The sequence below is a fragment of the Bufo gargarizans genome, chromosome 8 (genome assembly GCF_014858855.1).
Source record: "Bufo gargarizans isolate SCDJY-AF-19 chromosome 8, ASM1485885v1, whole genome shotgun sequence".
Lineage (NCBI taxonomy): Eukaryota > Metazoa > Chordata > Amphibia > Anura > Bufonidae > Bufo > Bufo gargarizans.
In genome coordinates, this window is record NC_058087.1 from 76,263,904 (window position 1) to 76,283,404 (window position 19,501).

General features: G+C 40.1%; 2 protein-coding genes across 2 annotated transcripts in view; both read right to left on the reverse strand.

Annotated features, from left to right (window-relative positions):
- Nucleotides 1–2,152, reverse strand: part of LOC122945394 (aldehyde oxidase-like) — a 186,771-nt gene extending 184,619 nt beyond the window's left edge. The window contains exon 1 of the mRNA XM_044304465.1: nt 2,099–2,152. Coding sequence (XP_044160400.1) covers nt 2,099–2,152 — 54 coding nt within the window. The remainder of the gene's footprint in view (nt 1–2,098) is intronic.
- LOC122944374 (aldehyde oxidase 1-like) overlaps nt 1,446–19,501 on the reverse strand; it is a 183,561-nt gene continuing 165,505 nt past the window's right edge. The window contains exons 30-36 of the mRNA XM_044302568.1: nt 19,392–19,466; nt 17,635–17,687; nt 16,710–16,824; nt 6,384–6,449; nt 5,962–6,150; nt 4,050–4,214; nt 1,446–2,585 (exon numbers count right to left, since the gene is read on the reverse strand). Of these exons, the coding sequence (XP_044158503.1) occupies nt 2,529–2,585; nt 4,050–4,214; nt 5,962–6,150; nt 6,384–6,449; nt 16,710–16,824; nt 17,635–17,687; nt 19,392–19,466 (720 nt within the window). The 3' untranslated portion in view covers nt 1,446–2,528. The remainder of the gene's footprint in view (nt 2,586–4,049; nt 4,215–5,961; nt 6,151–6,383; nt 6,450–16,709; nt 16,825–17,634; nt 17,688–19,391; nt 19,467–19,501) is intronic.

The following is a 19,501-nucleotide window of genomic DNA, read 5'->3' on the forward strand; positions in this document are numbered from 1 at the left end:
GGATTAGCTGAGCATGTGCCTGCTTCACTAAGCTTAAAGCTTACATGCAGGACTTTTAGCTTAGAAAAATTATTATTTGGGCATTTGGGACATTTAAAAAAAAAAACTTGAATAAAAGTTTAGTCACTCTTTAAATTCAAATTTAAAGTATTACTGTCATTTGATCCTTTTAGGAAATGTAGGGCATGTGGTGTTAGAGATTTTTGTAATAAACTTTAACGGAAATATGTGACTCTCTCTTAAAGGGGTTGCCTCACTTCAGCAAATGGCATTTATTATGTAGAGAAAGTGAATACAAGCCACTTACTAATGTATTGTTATTATCCATATTACCTCCTTTGCTGGCTTGATTCATTTTATCATCGCTTTATACATTGTTCGTTTCCAGGGTTTACGACCACTGAAGCATCCGTGCCTATGCACACTCCTGTGGTCCGGGCCACCAGAGAGGGTGCTTTTTCCTATAGTGTGCCCTTACAGCCACCACTGCTGAATTGCAGGGTGCTCATAACTCCTGTATAAAAGCAATGTATAATGTGATGGAAAAATAAATCTAACCAGCAAAGGAGGCAATATGAACAATCACAAAACATTAGTAAGTGCCTTGTATTTACTTTGTCTACATCATAAATGCCATTTGATTTGCTGAAGTGAGACAACCCCTTTAATTCTCCCCTTAGCAACACCCTAATTGAGAATTGGTAATAATCATCCATCTTTATTAACATCACTGTCCCTACACGTTAACAAACATCTTAAGACACTTTAAACTTGGTTTCTGGGGCCAGCCAGTTCAGTTCTTCTGTACGGCTTCCTTTGTATATGCATTGGTCATTCTGGTCATTCAGGGAGAAGCAGCAACGGTGGTGCGGGGATCGTGATCGGGGTAAGCATATTCCCAAGGAGGGGCCCTAAACATGGAGGGGGTTTTGTAGATACTGGATAATCCCTTTAATGGCAGACTGCACCACAGAAATGGATCAGCAAATTACAGCACAATTTTACCATCAACTTTAAACCCAGAAAAAAAATTTAACCAGAGTTTGATAATAGCAGAAAAATAACTTGAATGTGGCCCATCAGAGGTAGCATAGATTATGCCACATAACTATTTTCTAAGCCACAAACATTTCCCAATTTCTTCCATATTTTGCCAAGCTGCTAGCTGTTGAGCTATTACATTGAGGCTGAAGGAGGATGTGGTAAATGTAAGGCCTGTATTACACCAACAGATTATCTGACCAATATCTGTCCAATCAGACCAATAGTTGGTGTTTATAACAAAAGATCTGTGGGCATAAACGGCCATCTGACCAATGATTGGTCAGAAAATCTGTCAGATAATCTGTTGGTGTAATACAGGCCTAAGACTGGTGAACCATTGTGTAGAAATGTTCAGTTCAAGATTTTTCTAAGTTTATAAGATAATAAAACCCTGGAAAAGGTTGGTGTAATATATCTTTTTAATCAATTTAATCAGATTGTCTTACATTCAGATTACAGACTATAAAACACTAACAACTTGCATGGATCTATGAAAAGCAATGATCAGCAAGCAAGCTAGAATTAAATGTTCGCTATTCATGTGATCTATATGGATTTTGCAAAAAACTATTAATACATTCTGTACTAGCCGATAACACAAAATTCTCTTAAATCAAAACATAATGTTACTAATATGTATGAATACAGCCAAGATTACCAAATCAAGCAAAAGACGAGAATTGGATAACAGCAAGCTAAGCAGCAGAATTTGATTCCAAGGAGCAGCTTGAATATATGGAGTTTGGTTTTGGACATTGAATGGTTATCAGAGAGTAGATAAGGATTGATATGTGTTGGATGGAAGGTTTCTTTAACATTGAAATATTATGGGCTTTCTCAGATTTTATTGACATGGATAAATATCCAGGATAACTATAAAGATTATCCAAATCAACTGTATAATGGTCTAGGGAGATATAACTAGTATAAAGAATATATTCTTTCCTATGATCAGTGCAGGAAGGGGCTTATCATCCATTGCATTGTAATTACCAGGCGAATGAAATGAGGGCATCATATAAAATACATGCCCCTAAATATGACATCCACTTACCTTTCTTCCATTTACGAAAAAGATAAGCTGATCAGAAGTGGCACCTACAACCATGGTTACAGAGGGAAAGCTACTAGAGCTATGAATCCAAGCTGATGTGTAACACTATGATAGAGTAGGAGTTTATTCATGAATGGAGGAGTAAAGAGGAGGAGCACATGGGTGGAAGCAAGATGCTTTTCCTCTGAAGCTCTGGAGAATATAATCTGGTTACTTTTCTCAAAAGCTTTCTGGCTAAAGGAAAAAAGCTGTGGAAAGCATGTGGTGGTGGTGAAGTTGGAAGGTCCTTGTAGATAATATGAAATTGGAATTGCACTTAATTATATTCATGTCTTCCTCTTTATTGAGAAATTGTAAAAATCATTAATTAGAGAAAAGGCTAAATTCAGCATGGCTGTATGCGTTATCCAGGTATACAACGTTTTCTTGTTCAGCTAGTAACATCAATAGACCAGGGGACAAATGTTCCAGGCTTATCTCTTGGGATCTGAAACACAATACGGAATATATGAGAACCATGTGCTATATTAAATGTACGTGTCATAAGTACCACTGACATAGCTGTAAAACCAGTTTGCACATCTATAATTAAGATATGATTAATCAATGAACTTCACAAATGCATTGCAAGTGCAGCAGGCCTATGTAATTTGTAAAAAATGTATTTGCCAAGAATCTCACATTTATAGTTTAGCATTAGTACATTTTTATAGTGAGTATGGCACGATTATATTTTCTTATATTCTTCTTTATTATTTGTGATTGAAGAGTGCAGTTGCATTGTGTTTGTTTTTGCTTTTGCACTTTCAGCCATGGCGATGCGCACCTGCGCACCTGCGCACTGGGATGTGCTCACTAACCCCCATTTCTTTCTTAGCTGCTACCTGAATACGTCTTACAGTAGAAGAAGATAGGCGTTTTTCACACATCTGTGGTGACATCAGTGACAAGATGGTCAGTTGTTCATCCATGAAGATGCCTGGGAAGAATTAGTGTTTGGTCCATGTGTCTGTTTGTTGCCCTCCTTGTGTCATCCGCATTCCACAGACACTACTTAGGTTGAGAATTAATTTCCAGAGCATTTCCTAGCAACTAGCCATGATTAGCCATGGACTAAACACTGATGGCATCTGTGTTCTGTGGTTTTCAACTGGCCCACCAGAGAACGGATGGACATTGGTATGTCAGGTGAAAACATCAGAGAACAAATCACCTGCAACCAATGCTTGAAGAAGACAAGCTGGTGGTGGCAGCATTATGGCCTAGGGAATGTTTTCGTGGCATTCTCTGGGCCTTCTCGTCCAAGGTACTCTCAACCTATTTGGTTATGAATCCATCCTTGCAGATCACATATATACACCCATGAATGCTGATTGTCTTCCCTGTGGGACATGAGATCTTCCAACAAGACAATGTACATATCACATGGCTAGAAATTTCTGACATTTGCTGGAAGAGCATGACCAAGACTTCTGAGTACTACCCTTACATTCTCGATCATTGTGTTCATTCTATACATCTCCAGCACGCCTCCTCAGCAGATGTGGGATGCACTGCAGTCATCATAGCTTCAGCTACCTGTGACAACCTACTATAACCTTATTGAGTCACTCCCAGCACATCTAGCTGCTGTCCATGCTGCACATGGCGGTTATTCTGGATATTAGCTGGTGGTCATAATGTGACTCGACTGTGTATCTACTGGTCATTTAGCAATAACAACATTACAAGGTTTTTTAGGAAGTATACCACTGCCCCTGTTACACTGGAGGGGGCACAAGGCACTGCCCATTAATCCAGGCTGGTATAGCCATGACATCACAGCTGCAAGGTGTACAATCACATGTCTGTTGCAATGCAGTTTCATTAAGCTGCAGATATTGGGTGGCTTAATATTTTTGCATGGCCTCATATAGCCCAGGTCTAAAGCATTGATCCTGCAGAGTCATACCATGTTTGTTAGGTGGTCTTCACATGCCATTCTGATCTTCTCAGGAGTCATTGGGCTGTTGAGTGTGATCATAGGTAAGCCACGTTCCTGCCGAGCAGAGTCCACTGCATCTTTTATGGCAAAGAATACAGAACATCCCAAAAACACGGATATTTCCCCTAGACCCTAGAAAATAATTATAAGGATATGTTAATGTATGTATAAAATTATCTTCGGGATGAGGAAATAACAAAACTCAGCCACATGACATATACGGTACTTAGTGTATGACGAATATATCTCACATGATACCACTCAATAGCTGCTTGCTGTTTCCAACATTTTTGTGCATTAGAGAGTGTCACACAAAGTTCTACACATCTGTCTCATCCAACATAACTGTCTGAAATACATCTGCTTTTAAGAAGAGGACAAGAGACCTTATTTTTCATTAAATTTGCTTCATAAATAGATGTAAAACTTGCTGCAATGTTATACATCAGAAATGCAAATTTTGGCAGTTTACAACAAGGTATAGATGCCCCAATGTTTACATTGGGCATACATAAAAATCAAGGGGCACCATAGTAAAAATCAGACAGGACCCCCTCTTCCCCACACAAAAAGAAAAAATCCTTGAACACTGCTAAATGCACCAGTTTGATAAATCTTCCCTAAAATTGTGTCTAGAGTACAAAACACATTGGATCACTTTTACTAATGTGACCAAGATTTTGGTGTAAACTGTGCCAAAATGTAGTGTAATTTGGCGAATCTAGGTTTAAAGAAAAAAAATCGGCTTATCAAGCTTATCAAGAAAAGTAAAACAACAACCTTACCTTAAAGTAAACCAACGAAAAGTTGTTATAAAGTCAGAGAAAAGTATCCCTGCATCCGATTTATCCTCCAGCCCGAGCCCTGCCCCTGGTGCAGGTCTAGACAGCCTGGCTAAGTTTAAACTGTCTATAGGGGTAGTAAATCTGCCCCAGTGGTGTTATAGTAAATTATACCAAGGAATTTCTAATCTGCTGCCTACCCCGGAATACAAGCTTTTCCTCTATGTGCATGCGAATTTACAATATCTAATCCACACTGATGGACTGTACTTTAGCGTTCCTTCCTTTGGTATTCTTTGTTTTTCATTACGGTATATAGAATAGTTTTTTTGTGATGATTATTTGTATTTTGTTATATAGAATTTTGTTTTTCAAAAACAAATAATCATACCACAGGAAAAAAAACTATTTTTTATAATGCATATTATGCATATGCCGTGCACAGTCATTGACCTGTAAAATGAATAATGTATATTCTGTTACCATATGCCTACATAATTATGTGCACAATATGGCAGAATAATGTAATACCACCATACAGTGCACATTAACTTTTACTGTAAAAATACAATCACAATATACAAATAACACACCCATTAATAAAGACAACCAGAGTGCCCAGGATGTAGCACTTTCAGAATTCCCCCATTAATAGTGCCATCCTAAGCAGTAGAATGTCACATATAATCAGTGCCATCTGAATCAGCTGGTATTATCTGTGGTTGTCTGGTAAAATGGTTAGTTTTGTTCTCCCACAGGTCATACAAAACAGAAATCTGAATTCAGCCTTCATTTTCTGTCACAAGCCCCTAATAAATTTGCTAGCCACAGACAAATCCTTGACACGTGAACCTAGGCTTAGCGTTACACAATAAAACTCTATCAATAGTCGCCACAAGGGGGAGTCATTTGGATACAGATGTACACAGCTCTGAATGAATTCAGTGACAGCTGTATAAATGCATGTGCTGAAAACTCTCCTTAGTGGGTTTTGCCCTAAGACCAGCTATAGAAAAGATCATCAGTTAATGGAAAAGCACTGGAATATACAACTTAATGGATTTTTTAAGGGATAATTAAGTAACTTGGTAGCTCACCTTAGCAGAGTATATGGTATATGGATTGTTGGATGATGCCAGAAGGGAGACATTAAATTCACTGGGAATATCACGCACACCAGGTATCTTATATTTATCAGGTCCTAATGTATACATGTCACCTTGAGGGGAATAATGGAGTTCTTCTATTGTGTAGAGACCAAGTCCCTGAACAAAGGCACCTTCAAGCTAACAGAAAATAGAGACAAATATGTGAAATCTATTGAATATAGATGTGCTTTCTACTCATTGCTATAAATGTAGTGTATTATATATAATAATAAAATGTATACAAGTCTATATATACAGTACAGTCTTTTTTAGACTGCTTGCAGCATTTTCAGTATTACTAACTTATCTTTGACAGTTAGGGCTCTGAATAGATAGAATATGATTGTTTTGAAGGAATATGTGGAACCAACCTGACCAATGTCTACACCTGGGTTTATGCTTTCTCCAGCATCCACAACCATATCAGTGCGGAGATTCTGTTGGATAGAATTAGAATTTAAATTAATAAAGTTGGTCTGCGTTTATCAGTGTATTTGCAGCTTTTTTTGTTTTACTCGAAAACTCTGTGTTATATGGTTTGAGGAACATTTATTAACCATTGACTGCTGTAGGTGCATTTACCCCTTCTATTTAGAGATGGATGGGAGGTTGTACACCACTGCTAAGAATGCTGTGAAATATTCTACTAATATGTTATAACACTATTTCATGGGAATACCACTTTAACTTACAAAGAGAATAGAAGACCAGCTTGGTGCTCATACATTCTTGCCGGACTGTCACAGATATTGCAAATTACGTTAGACTCTCACTCTCTTCTGGTATCTACTAAAAAAAAAACCTGACCCTTTCTGCATGACTAAGTACTGAGCTGTCTCTAAGCTATATCTGTAAAGAATAAATCAAGGCAACTGGACGTACTGTAGATTTCTTGAAAACGTTTCACTCGTTCTTCCAACGAGCTTTCTCGCTCGTTGGAAGCTCGTTGGAAGAACGAGTGAAACTTTTTCAAGAAGTCTACAGTACGTCCAGTTGCCTTGACCTGGATAAATGAGAACCTTCACAGACATGTCTCTAAGCTACTTATCATACGAGTATCTAAACTCCTTGTCTACTCTCCTTTCATCCACTCTGTATGTTAACTATCTCTCTGAACCCTTACAATCAGTTTTTTGCACTCTACAGAAATCACTCTTATCAAAGTATCAACTGTTCCCCTGTTGTCCACAAGCAACAGTGACTACTCTATATTCATTCTCCCAGATCTCTCTGCAGCATTTGACACTGTAAACCACCAACTTCTTCTCAGCCTTAGGGACACTGCCAATTGGTCAATTGGGCACCGCTCTCTTTTGGTTTTCTTCCTATATCTCTGACCACTCAGTGTATCATTTGCTGACTCTACTTCTTCTGCCCTTCTTCTTCAGGTATCAGTGCTAGATCCTCTCCTCTCTCTACACAGTCCCTATTATATACTTTATCCCGTGACATTACTACTTCAAAACACCAGTGACTGTCTGCTCTCTCTAACATCATGTCCTCTATCTGAAACAAAAAAATTCATAAATTTATCAGATTTATCATTAGCTCAAGTCAGAATAATGGAGAGAAAAAGTCGCAAAGATTTTTGCGCAATCGCCTAAACTGCGCAAACATTTGCAACTTTTATTAGCTCTGTATTATGCTCTTTTTCTGAAAGTGGGCGTGTTTTCTTATGTAAATGAATCTCTAGATAGATTTACTATTGCGACAATTTAAAAAGTCGCCAAAAAATGTGCAAAATCACTCTACTGCGGACCATGCTTATCTTATGCGACTTTTTAAAAGAAAATGCAACTTTTTGTAAAGACGTGCAACTTTTGTAAAGCCGCTTACTGATGGATAAACTGCTACTGTCAAACCACATTTATCACAGTCTTAAAGGGCTGATCATAAATCTGACTTGGCTAAAACTGACTTTAGCCATATGTGAAAGTGGAGTCAGCTGTCAGAGTCAAGATAAATCTGGACCCTTCTGTTTTTTCATCTACCAATCTACCTAAAACTGATATTTCTGTCTTGGTGTGTGGTACTGTCATAACACTTAGCATGACAACTGTCTTGTGGTTATCTTTGACTCAAATCTTTTCTTTACACCCTACATTCAGTTACTTGCTTGCCCATGTTGCCTGCACTTAAAAAACATTTCTAGAATGCCCCCTTTTCTTACTGTAGAAAGAGCAAAAACTACTTTTATTATCCTGAACCATTCTTATCTTGATTACTGTAATTCAATACTAGAAGAAAATTTAGACTAGCACATTCATATTCATAGTCACAGGTGCATATCCATAAAGCAAACATGGTTGATAAAAAAAAATGGCTGCACACCATTATACATACAAACAATAGAGCTGAGAAATGGGGATCATTCTAAATTAAAGTGGAATTATACCTACTATAAATGGAAAAATAGAAGCTCTTTGCACACATTTTTATCAATACCACTTTAATTTTGAACTTTGATTTTGTACTTATTGTACTGTTAATATGAGGTGGATATAGCTTTTGCCAAAACTGCTCCCTGCTTGTGGTTAAGGAAAAAAAAAAAGAAAAGAAAAAAAACAAAAAAAAAAAAACAAACAGAAAGTGTATCACAAGAGTAGTAGGCGGCGGGATGACGTGAGCGCATCACGTCTCGCTCTCCCCTCTGTGCTGGCTTCCTCCCTGCAAGCGCTAATGCCCTGACGCGGAAACAGCTGATACCGGCGTCCTCCTCCCAAGCTCCGACGCCCTGCTCCGAACAGCTGATGCTGGTGCCCTCCGATGCGCTGAGCTCCGATGCGTTGAACCGGCCAGCTGATGAGGAGAGCAGAGCTGTGTGCCCGGCTTGATCCTCGTACAGCTAACGTCTCCGCATGATAAGTTAAGTAGAGGACGTAGATGCCGGCTGTGGTTGTCTTGCTCCCTGGTCTCCGCTAGACTTGCTTGCCCTGCGCTGCTGTATCCGCCTCACCTGTTGGATGTTGATCCTTATCTGCTTGTCCTTGTGGTTGCCCGTCTGGTTCCTTTTTGTGGCCCCTGTCTGCTGTCGCTGCCTCGCTGCTCTGCTTGACGTTGGACTGCTGGACTGCTTGTCCCTCTGGATTTTTGCCTTGCTGGGCTTTTCCTGCCTCCTGTCTGCTGGCGTGTTGGTGTGCCTGCTGCTGGACTCCTTGACCCTCTGCTGTTCGCCTGCTATCGGTCTTTTTGCCACTCGGACGGATACACTATATCTAAACCACGGCTTGGACTTGCTGCCACGGCCACGGCGGATACTGGGACGACAACGTCGGTCACGTGAGGATTGAACTTTGATTTTGTACTTATTGTACTGTTAATATGAGGTGGATATAGCTTTTGCCAAAACTGCTCCCTGCTTGTGGTTAAGGAAAAAAAAAAAGAAAAGAAAAAAAAAAAAAAGAAGAGGGAGGAAAAAAAATAAACAAAAAATAAATAAATAAAAAGAACTAAAGGAAAGAAAGAGAAAAAGAGAGGGGGGAAAGAAAAGAAAGGAAAAAAAAAGGGAAGAGAACGAGAAAAAAAAAAAAAAAAAAAAAAAATAATAATATATACACAATATAAGGTGTTGGAAATGGCCCCAAAACGACGTTCAATTGACTCCTCCACTACTAAGCTGGGGGCTAAGACTCCAGAGAATAAAATCGATAAATTTTTAAAATCGCCCTTCCTAGCTGAAAAAATTCCAGCCAAAATTAAACCTCCAGCCAAGATGAAAAAACTGGCGAATACTCGTCAAACTGCTGATCTCTCTGAGGATGGATCAGAGGACGCTGACCAGGAGGAAGGCGAGGAAGGCTCCTCTACACAAATACCAACGGGATACGACCCATCGGTCTTGGACAAAATCCTTTGCGCTGTGGAAAATAATGGCACTCTGGTGCAGGGAATGTCCACGCAATTGGGGTCAGTGCAGAGCGATATTTCCTTAATAAGAGAAGATCTAGGAAAGATGAGGGAGCGAGTTCTTAGCGTGGAAAAAACTATTGATTCCCTGCAAACAGGCATGGGCATGCTAAAATCCAAAATGACAACCCTGGCATCAGAAAATCAAGCACTACAAAATAAGCTAGAGGACCTAGAAAACAGGTCAAGACGCAATAATGTGCGCATAATCGGTTTTTCGGAAGGAGCTCAGGGCCGACAACTAGAGGAAGAAATTAAAGATGTGGTCATGCACAGCTTTGGGAGTGAGAACTTTTCCCCTATGTTCCAAATAGAAAGAGCACACCGAATACCAGGAGGGAAGCCCATACCAGGGAGACCGCCGCGTGCAATTTTAATCAAACTTCTACTGTCTGCTGATAGAGACATGATTTTGAAAAGAGCAAGAGAATGTGCACCCATTGAATATCAGGGTACTAAACTGCTCTTTTTCCCTGATTTTGCGCGGCAGACCCAGGAGAAAAGAAGAAACTTTATAGAGATAAAGAAACGATTGGCGGCCAAGGAGATCAAATACTCTCTACAGTATCCAGCGAAATTGAGAGTAATCCACAACGGGACTTCACTTTATTTTGAGACACCACAGCAGGCGCTAAACTGGCTGGAGCAAATGGGCATCTGAAATTTTGTATTAGCAGGAATGAAGGGGGGGAGGGGAGGGAGGGGCGCCCAATGATGTTAAATATTTGCTATAGTATCCAGCGATCCAAGAATGATCCATAAGGGAACTGCTTAATCCTTTTTAGATAGAAATAAAGGAAAAAAAAAAAAAAAAAAAAAAAAAAAACAAACAAAGCAGAACAAGCGTCAGAGTAGCTGGAGAAAACGGATACTATTATGGAAGGGAGGGGCCAGGGCAAGGGAGAACGGCCGTGGGTTTAGAGGTTCGCTGACCAGATCGGGCGGATCAATGGAGAGGGGAGCGGGATGGGCGGGTGGGAACCCACCTTGCAGGTTCGGGGAGGGTTTTTTTTCTTTTTTTTTTTTTTTTTTTTTTTTTTCTTCTCTTATGCACAGTGAAGGATGTCTATTCGGATTGTAACCTGGAATATCAGAGGGCTCGGTGAAAGGGTAAAAAGGCAAGCCATTATGGATGCACTTAAACGATATCTTCCAGCAATTATTTGCATGGTAGAAACCCATCTTACCAAAGAAACCGTGTCCCGCTTGACAACGGGATGGCACTTGCAGTCTTATCACTCCACTTTTAGTGGCGCCTCTAGGGGTGTGTCAGTTCTGATCCATAACTCTGTGGACTTTATCCTTATTAAATCCTATATAGATGACCAGGGTAGATTTATTTTCTTGCATGGTAAGTTGTACGGCCATAGCTATATTCTCGCTTTTTTTTATATACCTCCGCCCTTTTCAATGTACCCATTGGTCCAGCTAACACACTTTTTTGAAGGGAGATCTGAATGCCGGCTAGTTTTGATGGGGGACTTTAATGCAGTAATGGACCCCAAGAAAGACAGATTCACACTAGATGCAGAATGTGGGAGGAATCTATCTGCCTCCCCGCTGCCACAATTCTGCCGGGAAGTTGGACTGGTGGATATATGGGAACATCTCGGCGGAGGCAAGCGAGTATACTCTTGTGTCAGCAGGGGTGGCAGAGCTATGTCTAGAATTGATTTAGCATTTACCAATGAGAATAATCTCTGTAATATCCGTAGGATACGATATGGGGTAAGAACAATCTCGGATCACTCACCGGTATTGATTGAGGTTTGTGCTGGGAAGAACAAGGACAACAGGGGGCTAGGATTTAAGCTGAACCCATATTGGTTTTCTATTATGGATAATTTAAAGTCCACTAAATCATTGATATCCTTTTTTTGGGAAGTGAATCGCTCCTCTGCTAACATTAACATAGTATGGGATGCCCTGAAAGCATATCTGAGGGGGGTCTTTATAAGCGAGATTGCTGCAACAAAGAGAACATTTAAAAAAAAAGAGGAGGAATTGACCAGGGCTGTAGTAGGCGCAAGCGAGCGTTTTATCGCCCAACCCACTGAGTATAATAGGGAGGAGTTGCAGAAGGCCAGCTGCTCCTTGGATAAATACATAACAGAGAAAGCAACTCATAGAGTATTTTTCAAGGGTTTAAAATATTTTTCGGAGTCTGGACGCCCCGGCAGGTTGCTGGCTAGGATAATTTCACAACAAGGCAAGAAAAATCAGTCTATTGTTTCGATCCGTAATACAGCAGGGGAAACTATAACAGATCCTGAAGGAATCAGGGACACCTTCCTACAATATTTCACCCAGATATATAGCCCCTCTCCTGGCTTGCCGCCTGACCTAGCGACGCGGTTTCTTGAGAGGATCTCACTTCCTGTATTAAATGAAGCCCAAGTAGAATATCTGGAAGAGGAGTTATCCCTTTTGGAACTTCAAGAGGCTTTGGGATCCATCACAGGGAACTCGTCGCCGGGGATGGATGGCCTTCCATATGAGGTTTACCGCAAGCATAGCGACGTGATTCTCCCTCAGCTATTAGAGGTCCTTTCTCAGGCAACACAGGGAGGAAATCTACCATGCACTATGATGGAGGCTCTGATTGTCTTAATTCCCAAAAAGGATAAGGATCCGCTAGAAATGAGCGCCTATAGACCGATCTCGTTATTAAACACAGATGCTAAGCTACTATCTAAAGTTTTAGCTAGGAGGCTTTCACAGGTTATATCAACTATTATTCACCCAGACCAAAATGGCTTCATGCCAAAAAGGGGCACTCACCACAATCTGCACAGGTTATTTATTAACATTCAGTCTCCGGGGTGTGGGGCCCGCTCCATCCTGTCGCTGGATGCCACCAAGGCCTTCGACAGGGTGGAGTGGACTTTTCTCTGGGCGGTAATGAAAAAAATGGGCTTTGGCCCTAGATTTATGGCGATGGTTCAGCTATTATATAGCTCCCCAACTGCTAGGATCAGGATTAATGATACGGTCACAGAGAGCTTTTTCCTAGGAAGAGGCACCCGTCAAGGCTGTCCTCTTTCACCTCTTCTTTTCAATATCTATATTGAACCTTTAGCAGCCAGCATAAGACAGGATTTGCAGGTGGCTGGCTTCGGTTTAATGGGGAAGCATGACCGCGTATCTCTCTACGCAGATGACATTTTGATTTTCCTTCAGCAAACAGAAACTAGTCTCCCTCGTATAATGGATTTGGTTGGCTTTTTCTCCGCTCCGTCTGGCCTAGAGATCAATTGGGAGAAGACTGCTCTCCTTCCCATAGACGAGCTGCGAGGTAACTGGGATGATCAGCTAACTGTCTCTGAATCAATAAAGTACCTGGGGATTTTAGTTTCTGCTAAACCTCTGGAATATTTACAACTTAACTTGATTCCCCTGCTGACAAAGCTGAGGGCTAAATCCAAGATATGGCAAAAAATTCTGCATACGAAAGCTGATAGAATTTCTTTAATCAAAATGGTAGTACTGCCCCAGGTTCTTTATGTCCTGCGCAACTCGCCTGTATGGATCGCAGACAAGTACTTTAGATTAATTGAGCGGATGCTTAATGATCTATTGTGGGGGAGGAAGCGCGTCAGATTGAAGGCGCTCTACTTCTCTATGCCCTATAGTCAGGGAGGCCTTAACCTCCCTTACTTTAGGGGTTACTTCATGGCCTCTCAGCTCTGCCTTTTTAGTGATTGGGAGAATAGCCATTTCTGCAATAAGGTGGTGAAAGACTCAGGCTTTACGGATTTCTTTACTGTATTGGAGTCCGACTATCTATTAAATTCACAGACCGGGTATACACTTTTTTGCAGAATGGCTACAAAGACCTGGCGGGTCATCAGGAGCTGGTGTGGAGTTGAGGCATCGCTTATTTGCACCCCACTGTGGCATAACCTAAAGCTTGTGAATATAAGGGACCTGAAGTGCTGCCAGTACTGGAGGACGAAGAAAGTTCAGTATTTACATCAGGTGGTTAGTGGTGGACAAATTCTGTCCTCAAGGGAAATAGGGGAGAGGGCAGATATGGGTGAGGTGGCTTGGTATGCATATTTCCAATTGAGGTTTGCACTCTCCAGCACTTTGAATAGTCACCTTCTTTTTATAGATTCTCCTGAATTTTTACACAATCTTATTATTAAGAAAACTGCTACAAAAATTAAAATGTCATATTGTTATAGACACTTAATGAAACACTTTTTTATGGGTCTTCTTTCTCCAGGACAGAAGTCCTGGTCTTTGCTACTTTCGGAGGTGGGTCCCCCAGATTGGGAAACTATAGGGGAAAACTTAAAATATGTTTCACACAACTTCAATCACACTGTTGTACAATTTAACATTCTGCACAAAATATATGTGACACCTATGTGGTTATATAGAAGAGGATTTAGGACCTCCTCCGATTGCCCACGCTGTGGCGACTCCGGGGCAGATCATTTACATCTGTTCTGGGATTGCCCGATGGTGGGTGGTTATTGGAGATCAGTCCAGACCACTTTGGCCTGCAAACTGAATATGCTTGTTCCTTTGTCCCCCAGGATATGGGTCCTGGGAGACCTATTGGAGGTTAACTATCAGCCTACAAATCGTCAATTATTGATTAAGGTTATGTTCCTGGCCAGGCTTATTGTTGCTAGACTGTGGCTTAGCTCCTCCATCCCAGATTGTGGTAACTGGATGGCTATGGTTGAGAAGGTGAAGAACTACGAGAAGATCTTGTACAAACAGAGAGGAGCCTACTTAAAATGGAGTGGTCTGTGGGGTGAGTGGGTTACGGCTTAATCCACTAATTTTTTCTTTTTTTTTTTTTTTTTTTTTTTTTTTTTTTTCCCTGCAAGGTTGGGAGGGAGGGGGGTGGTTGGGGCGGGTTGGGGATGATTTCAACATTTAAGATATTATAAATGTCATGTCGATATGTATTTTTGTATCATAAATAAAATATGGAGATTGGAAAAAAAGAAAAAAAAAAAGAAAAAAAAAAAAAAAAATACCACTTTAATTTAGAATGATCCCCATTTCTCAGCTCTATTGTTTGAATGTTTAAAGTTGTGCAGCCATTTTTTTTTTATCAACCATGTTTGCTTTATGGATATGCACCTGTGACTATGAATATGAATGTACTAGTCTAAATTTTCTTGTAGGATATATTGAGGGTAGCGCCTCTTTTAGACTGAGCAACGCACATCTGCCTGGGGCTTCTGAGCAGAGTACAAATGTAGCTGGTTCCTACACTGCTCTGAAAATGTAGGCTTAGGTAAGTCCAAGAGAGGCGGTATATTAGTGTTAGGTACCCGTCTGCGGAAGCCATCTTGATGCCTAGTAGATGGGCCCGACACAAGTTTGATCAAAATGTGTGCAGGGGAGCTTCCATTTTTCCATTTATAGTAGGTATAATACCACTTTAATTTAGAATGATCCCCATTTCTCAGCTCTATTGTTTGTATGCATTTCAATACTAGTTAGTCTTCCCCTCAGTAAGCCCTCTTCTCTTCAGTCTATCCTGAATGCAGCAGCCAAGAACATCTATGTGTCCAACCACAACTCTGATGCCTCTAGCCTGTGGCAGTCACTGCACTAGATATCTAACAGTGATGAGCAGCAGGGGCAATATTCGAATTCACGATATTTCACGAATATTTGGGCGAATATTTGTCATATATTCGAGAATTCGAGAATTTGTGATCTCCAGTCATTATTTTCTTGATTGTGAAAATCAGCAATCGGAAAATTCTCGATACGAAAATTCGTGAAAAACACTACTACTATATAGTGATGAGCGGCATAGGCAATATTCAAATTTTTGGCCGAATAGTCTCCATAAATTCGCAAATTCGAGAATTTGTGATCTCCATTCATTATTTACGATAAATTTGCAATTAGCATATTTGTGAATACAAATATATAGCACTGTATTCTAAATATTCTCGAATTCTCAAAGTGGCGATATTCGCCATTCGAATATTTTCTCTCAACACTAATATCTAAACAGTATAGAACTGAATGTAAACTTCAGACCTGCAGTCAGAAAGCTCTCCACAGCACTGCACCCACCATATCTCCTTCCTCATCTCTAAATGTCTAAAACCCTACCTGTGTTCTCTGTTCTAACACCTTTTGTGCCACTCCTATTTCCTATGTGCCACTCCTATTGTAGGCTTTTGCTCTCACTTCTCATTTGATTCGTTTGTTACTGAGTTATGTCTAACTTTGTATGTGCATGTGCCCCCCTAAAGTGCTGCGGAATATGCTGGCGCTATATTATTAACCGTTTCTGACAGGCAATCTGGCATTTGATACACATTTGATGACTTGTAATGGGGTCTGTTTGGTTCTTCAGCTAAGGTTTCAATCATTGTGACCGCAAATAGTCCTGTATGATGAAACAGCAACAGCAAAAAAGACATAATAACACCACTGCTAATGGATCAAGAACCAGTACCGAAGCTCTTCTCCTTACATTACTTATTTACATTATGTAAAAAAAAATTGAATGCTGTCTGGACTTAGATTTGTACATTTTTTTTAATAATAATTGATCCTATTCATAAAAAATGGTGTACTTTCAATTATTTTATAACAGTTGTGGGAAAAAGAAGAATACCAACACTCATTCCTTTAACATGAATTTGTACAATGAGTTCCTTTGTATTTGTATGGTGGAGTAGATTTAATTACTGAATCAGGTTAACTTATTCAGAAGTATGCAGCGCATACATCATGTGAGGCTCCAGCAATCAATTACACAGAGTACATCACCCAAAATAAAAGCATGGAAAGTGCCTTACCTTATGTCCTCCAGTTAGACAGTCTAGCTCAATCTCAGAACAAGCTGCCCCAAAGATGTAATATGGGGTAATATTACCTTCTCCCTTCTCCCAGTCCATTTCTGTGTTATATCCCCTGGAAGAAATGAGGAGTTAGTACCAATCTAAACAGATTTCCCAGGAAATACTCTTATCTTTTGAAGTTAAAGGTTCTTGTGAGCCCAGGTTAAATCTAATCCAGCAATGTACTAATATACATCTATTATGGCAATTATTAATTAGCAGTCAATATATAACAACAAGGCAGTCCTGTTAGTTTATTGACACCTTACAGGTTATCATTCATAGTAGTCAGTATTCTTCGAGGTCAGCAGGTAGGCCTTAAGGAATTAGATTTTTCTAATTAGGATCACACCTTAAAATTTAAACTATGATTCTAACAACAGAAGGCACGCTATTTGCTAGCAAAGCAGCAAAGGTTACCCTATAATTTCTATGAATTCAACCAGTTATGAATGAGGGGAAATATTCCTTGTGACAATTATGCACAAAATAATCTGATCTCTAGACAAATTTTCTACATGGAAGGCAGACTAAGAACTTAAAGTTGCCTTGGAAAAAATCTAAAAGTGGTCACACGTGGTAAATAAGTCTAAACTGGCAGCAGATGGGGCCAACGCAAGTAGACAGGAACATTGTCTCTGCAACAAATATCATAGTGTCAGCCATCAATTCAGATGCTGGAAACTTCAGGTCTTTATATACCTGGTTGGTTGCCATTTATTAATACTGTAATAGATTAGACTGGCTGGCAACCTGTCAACTGCTCGGGTGGCCCTCCTAGGCATCGGCCCACCAGGAAATTTCCCAGTAGAGTCTGTGGTCAGTCCACCCCTGTGATCACATAATATCAGATATCAAATAGAGATGAAGGCACAATATCTACCTGAAAAATCCAGTAGCTGAAAGGCTCACTTTCTGACTAAAAGCACCCAAAACCTGGAAATCAATTATCACAGTGTTATTTTTAAGCGGACATCTTCTGTGTATATTTTTTATCTTTTGCACATTTTACAGTGTAAAAACAGTAAGGTTTATACTGCTTTATCCACTCAGATAGCAGTGGAGAAAATGGCTGACAAGATTTCTTCATTTATTTATTTTTCTCTTATTTTTTTCCTTTGCAAGACACATGGAATTCATTAAGGATGAGGCTCAGGGTACTTTCACACGAGCGTTGTTGGAATCCGGTAGGCAGTTCTGTTGCAAACAGATATACTTGTTTTCCGGATCCATCTCATCCGAGATCATCTGGAATAATGGATCCAGTATTTAATTTTTTTCAAAGATCAAAACTAGCTCCTCCTATATCCCAGTGGATGCGCAGACCGGAAAACTGGATTCGGCGATGTGGCAATTTCAAGAACACTTCGTATCGGATCCGGCATTAATACATCTCTATGGAAATGAATGCTGGATCCGGCAAGTGTGGTATTGTTCTTGGATTTTGGCAGGAAAAAATACCGCAGCATACTGCGGTACTTTGTCCGGTCAAATACCGTAAAAGGGACATTACAGAGGACATTCTGATGCATACTGAACGGATTGCTTTCCATTCAGAATGCATTAGGACAAAATTGAGGTGTTTTTCCCCCGTATTGAGACCCTTTACCGGATTTCAATACCGGAAAAGAATAACGCTAGTGTGAAAGTACCCTCAGGCTCGGACTGACCCTCAGGTGCACAGGTGAATCCCCTGGAGGACCCCTAGTCTCCCACCCTCTGAACAGGTTACACATGATACAGTACACTGACTGCACTACATTTAGATAGGCAGCAGACAGCACTTCAATCAGTTTATGTTCATATAAAACTGGGTAGATTATTCAACCCCTGTCAGGCTCATTATTACACAGGGAGGAGACTTCAAGGGCCGTTCTTTTTCAGAGTACACTAATAGTTTAATTGAATTACATAGTTTATATAAGCTTGGTGTCCAGTTATGAGTTTAGCTACTAGTGAAGATAGCAATGTGGGGATAGTATCTTTTACCAAAACAACCTTTAAAGGGGTTCTCTGGGATACAGATGTTGACAACCTATCCTCGGGATAGGTCATCAATATCAGATTGGTGGGGATCTGACACCCAGCAACCACATTGATTAGGTACTGCACTGTAAACTACAGTATACAATATACAAAGCGGAAGCAGAAGGCTCAGTACAGTGTGTAGTTTACTGAGCTGCAGTATCCTGACACGACCACTGCACAGTGTATGGAGCTGTTTTCTTCCACTTAATATATTGTATACTTTTTGGCATCGGAGGCTGCATGGAAGAGCTCATTGCTATCTCTCCTAAACCCTAAATACACATGTATGGTTGGCTTGACTAAGCTTATGCATCCTGAACAGATAGTAAGGAGAAGGCTGACGTCAGGTACCACTGGCAGCACGATCTCTTGTCAAGAAAAACAATCAGCCAGTTGTAAACAAATCTTCACTGATAGCTACCATTATAGGAGTGTCAGAGGACCCATGCACAATTGATGACTGGTTTTATGTATTTAAATAAATCACAAGTAAACTTGTAATTCACCTAACCTGTATAAGTCTACCTTATTCCTGTATCTAAGAATTCATGGTAAAACAATAGGCTTTGAGTATTGATTTTTTTTTTGCAAAAAAGTATATATTGAACTCACCCACTCCTCCCATTTACCATTTGGATTTTTTTTGACAAATGGTTCTAACCTTTCACAGAGGGTCTCGCAGGCATACTTGAAGAAAGAAAAGAAATGAAGAGATAATTACT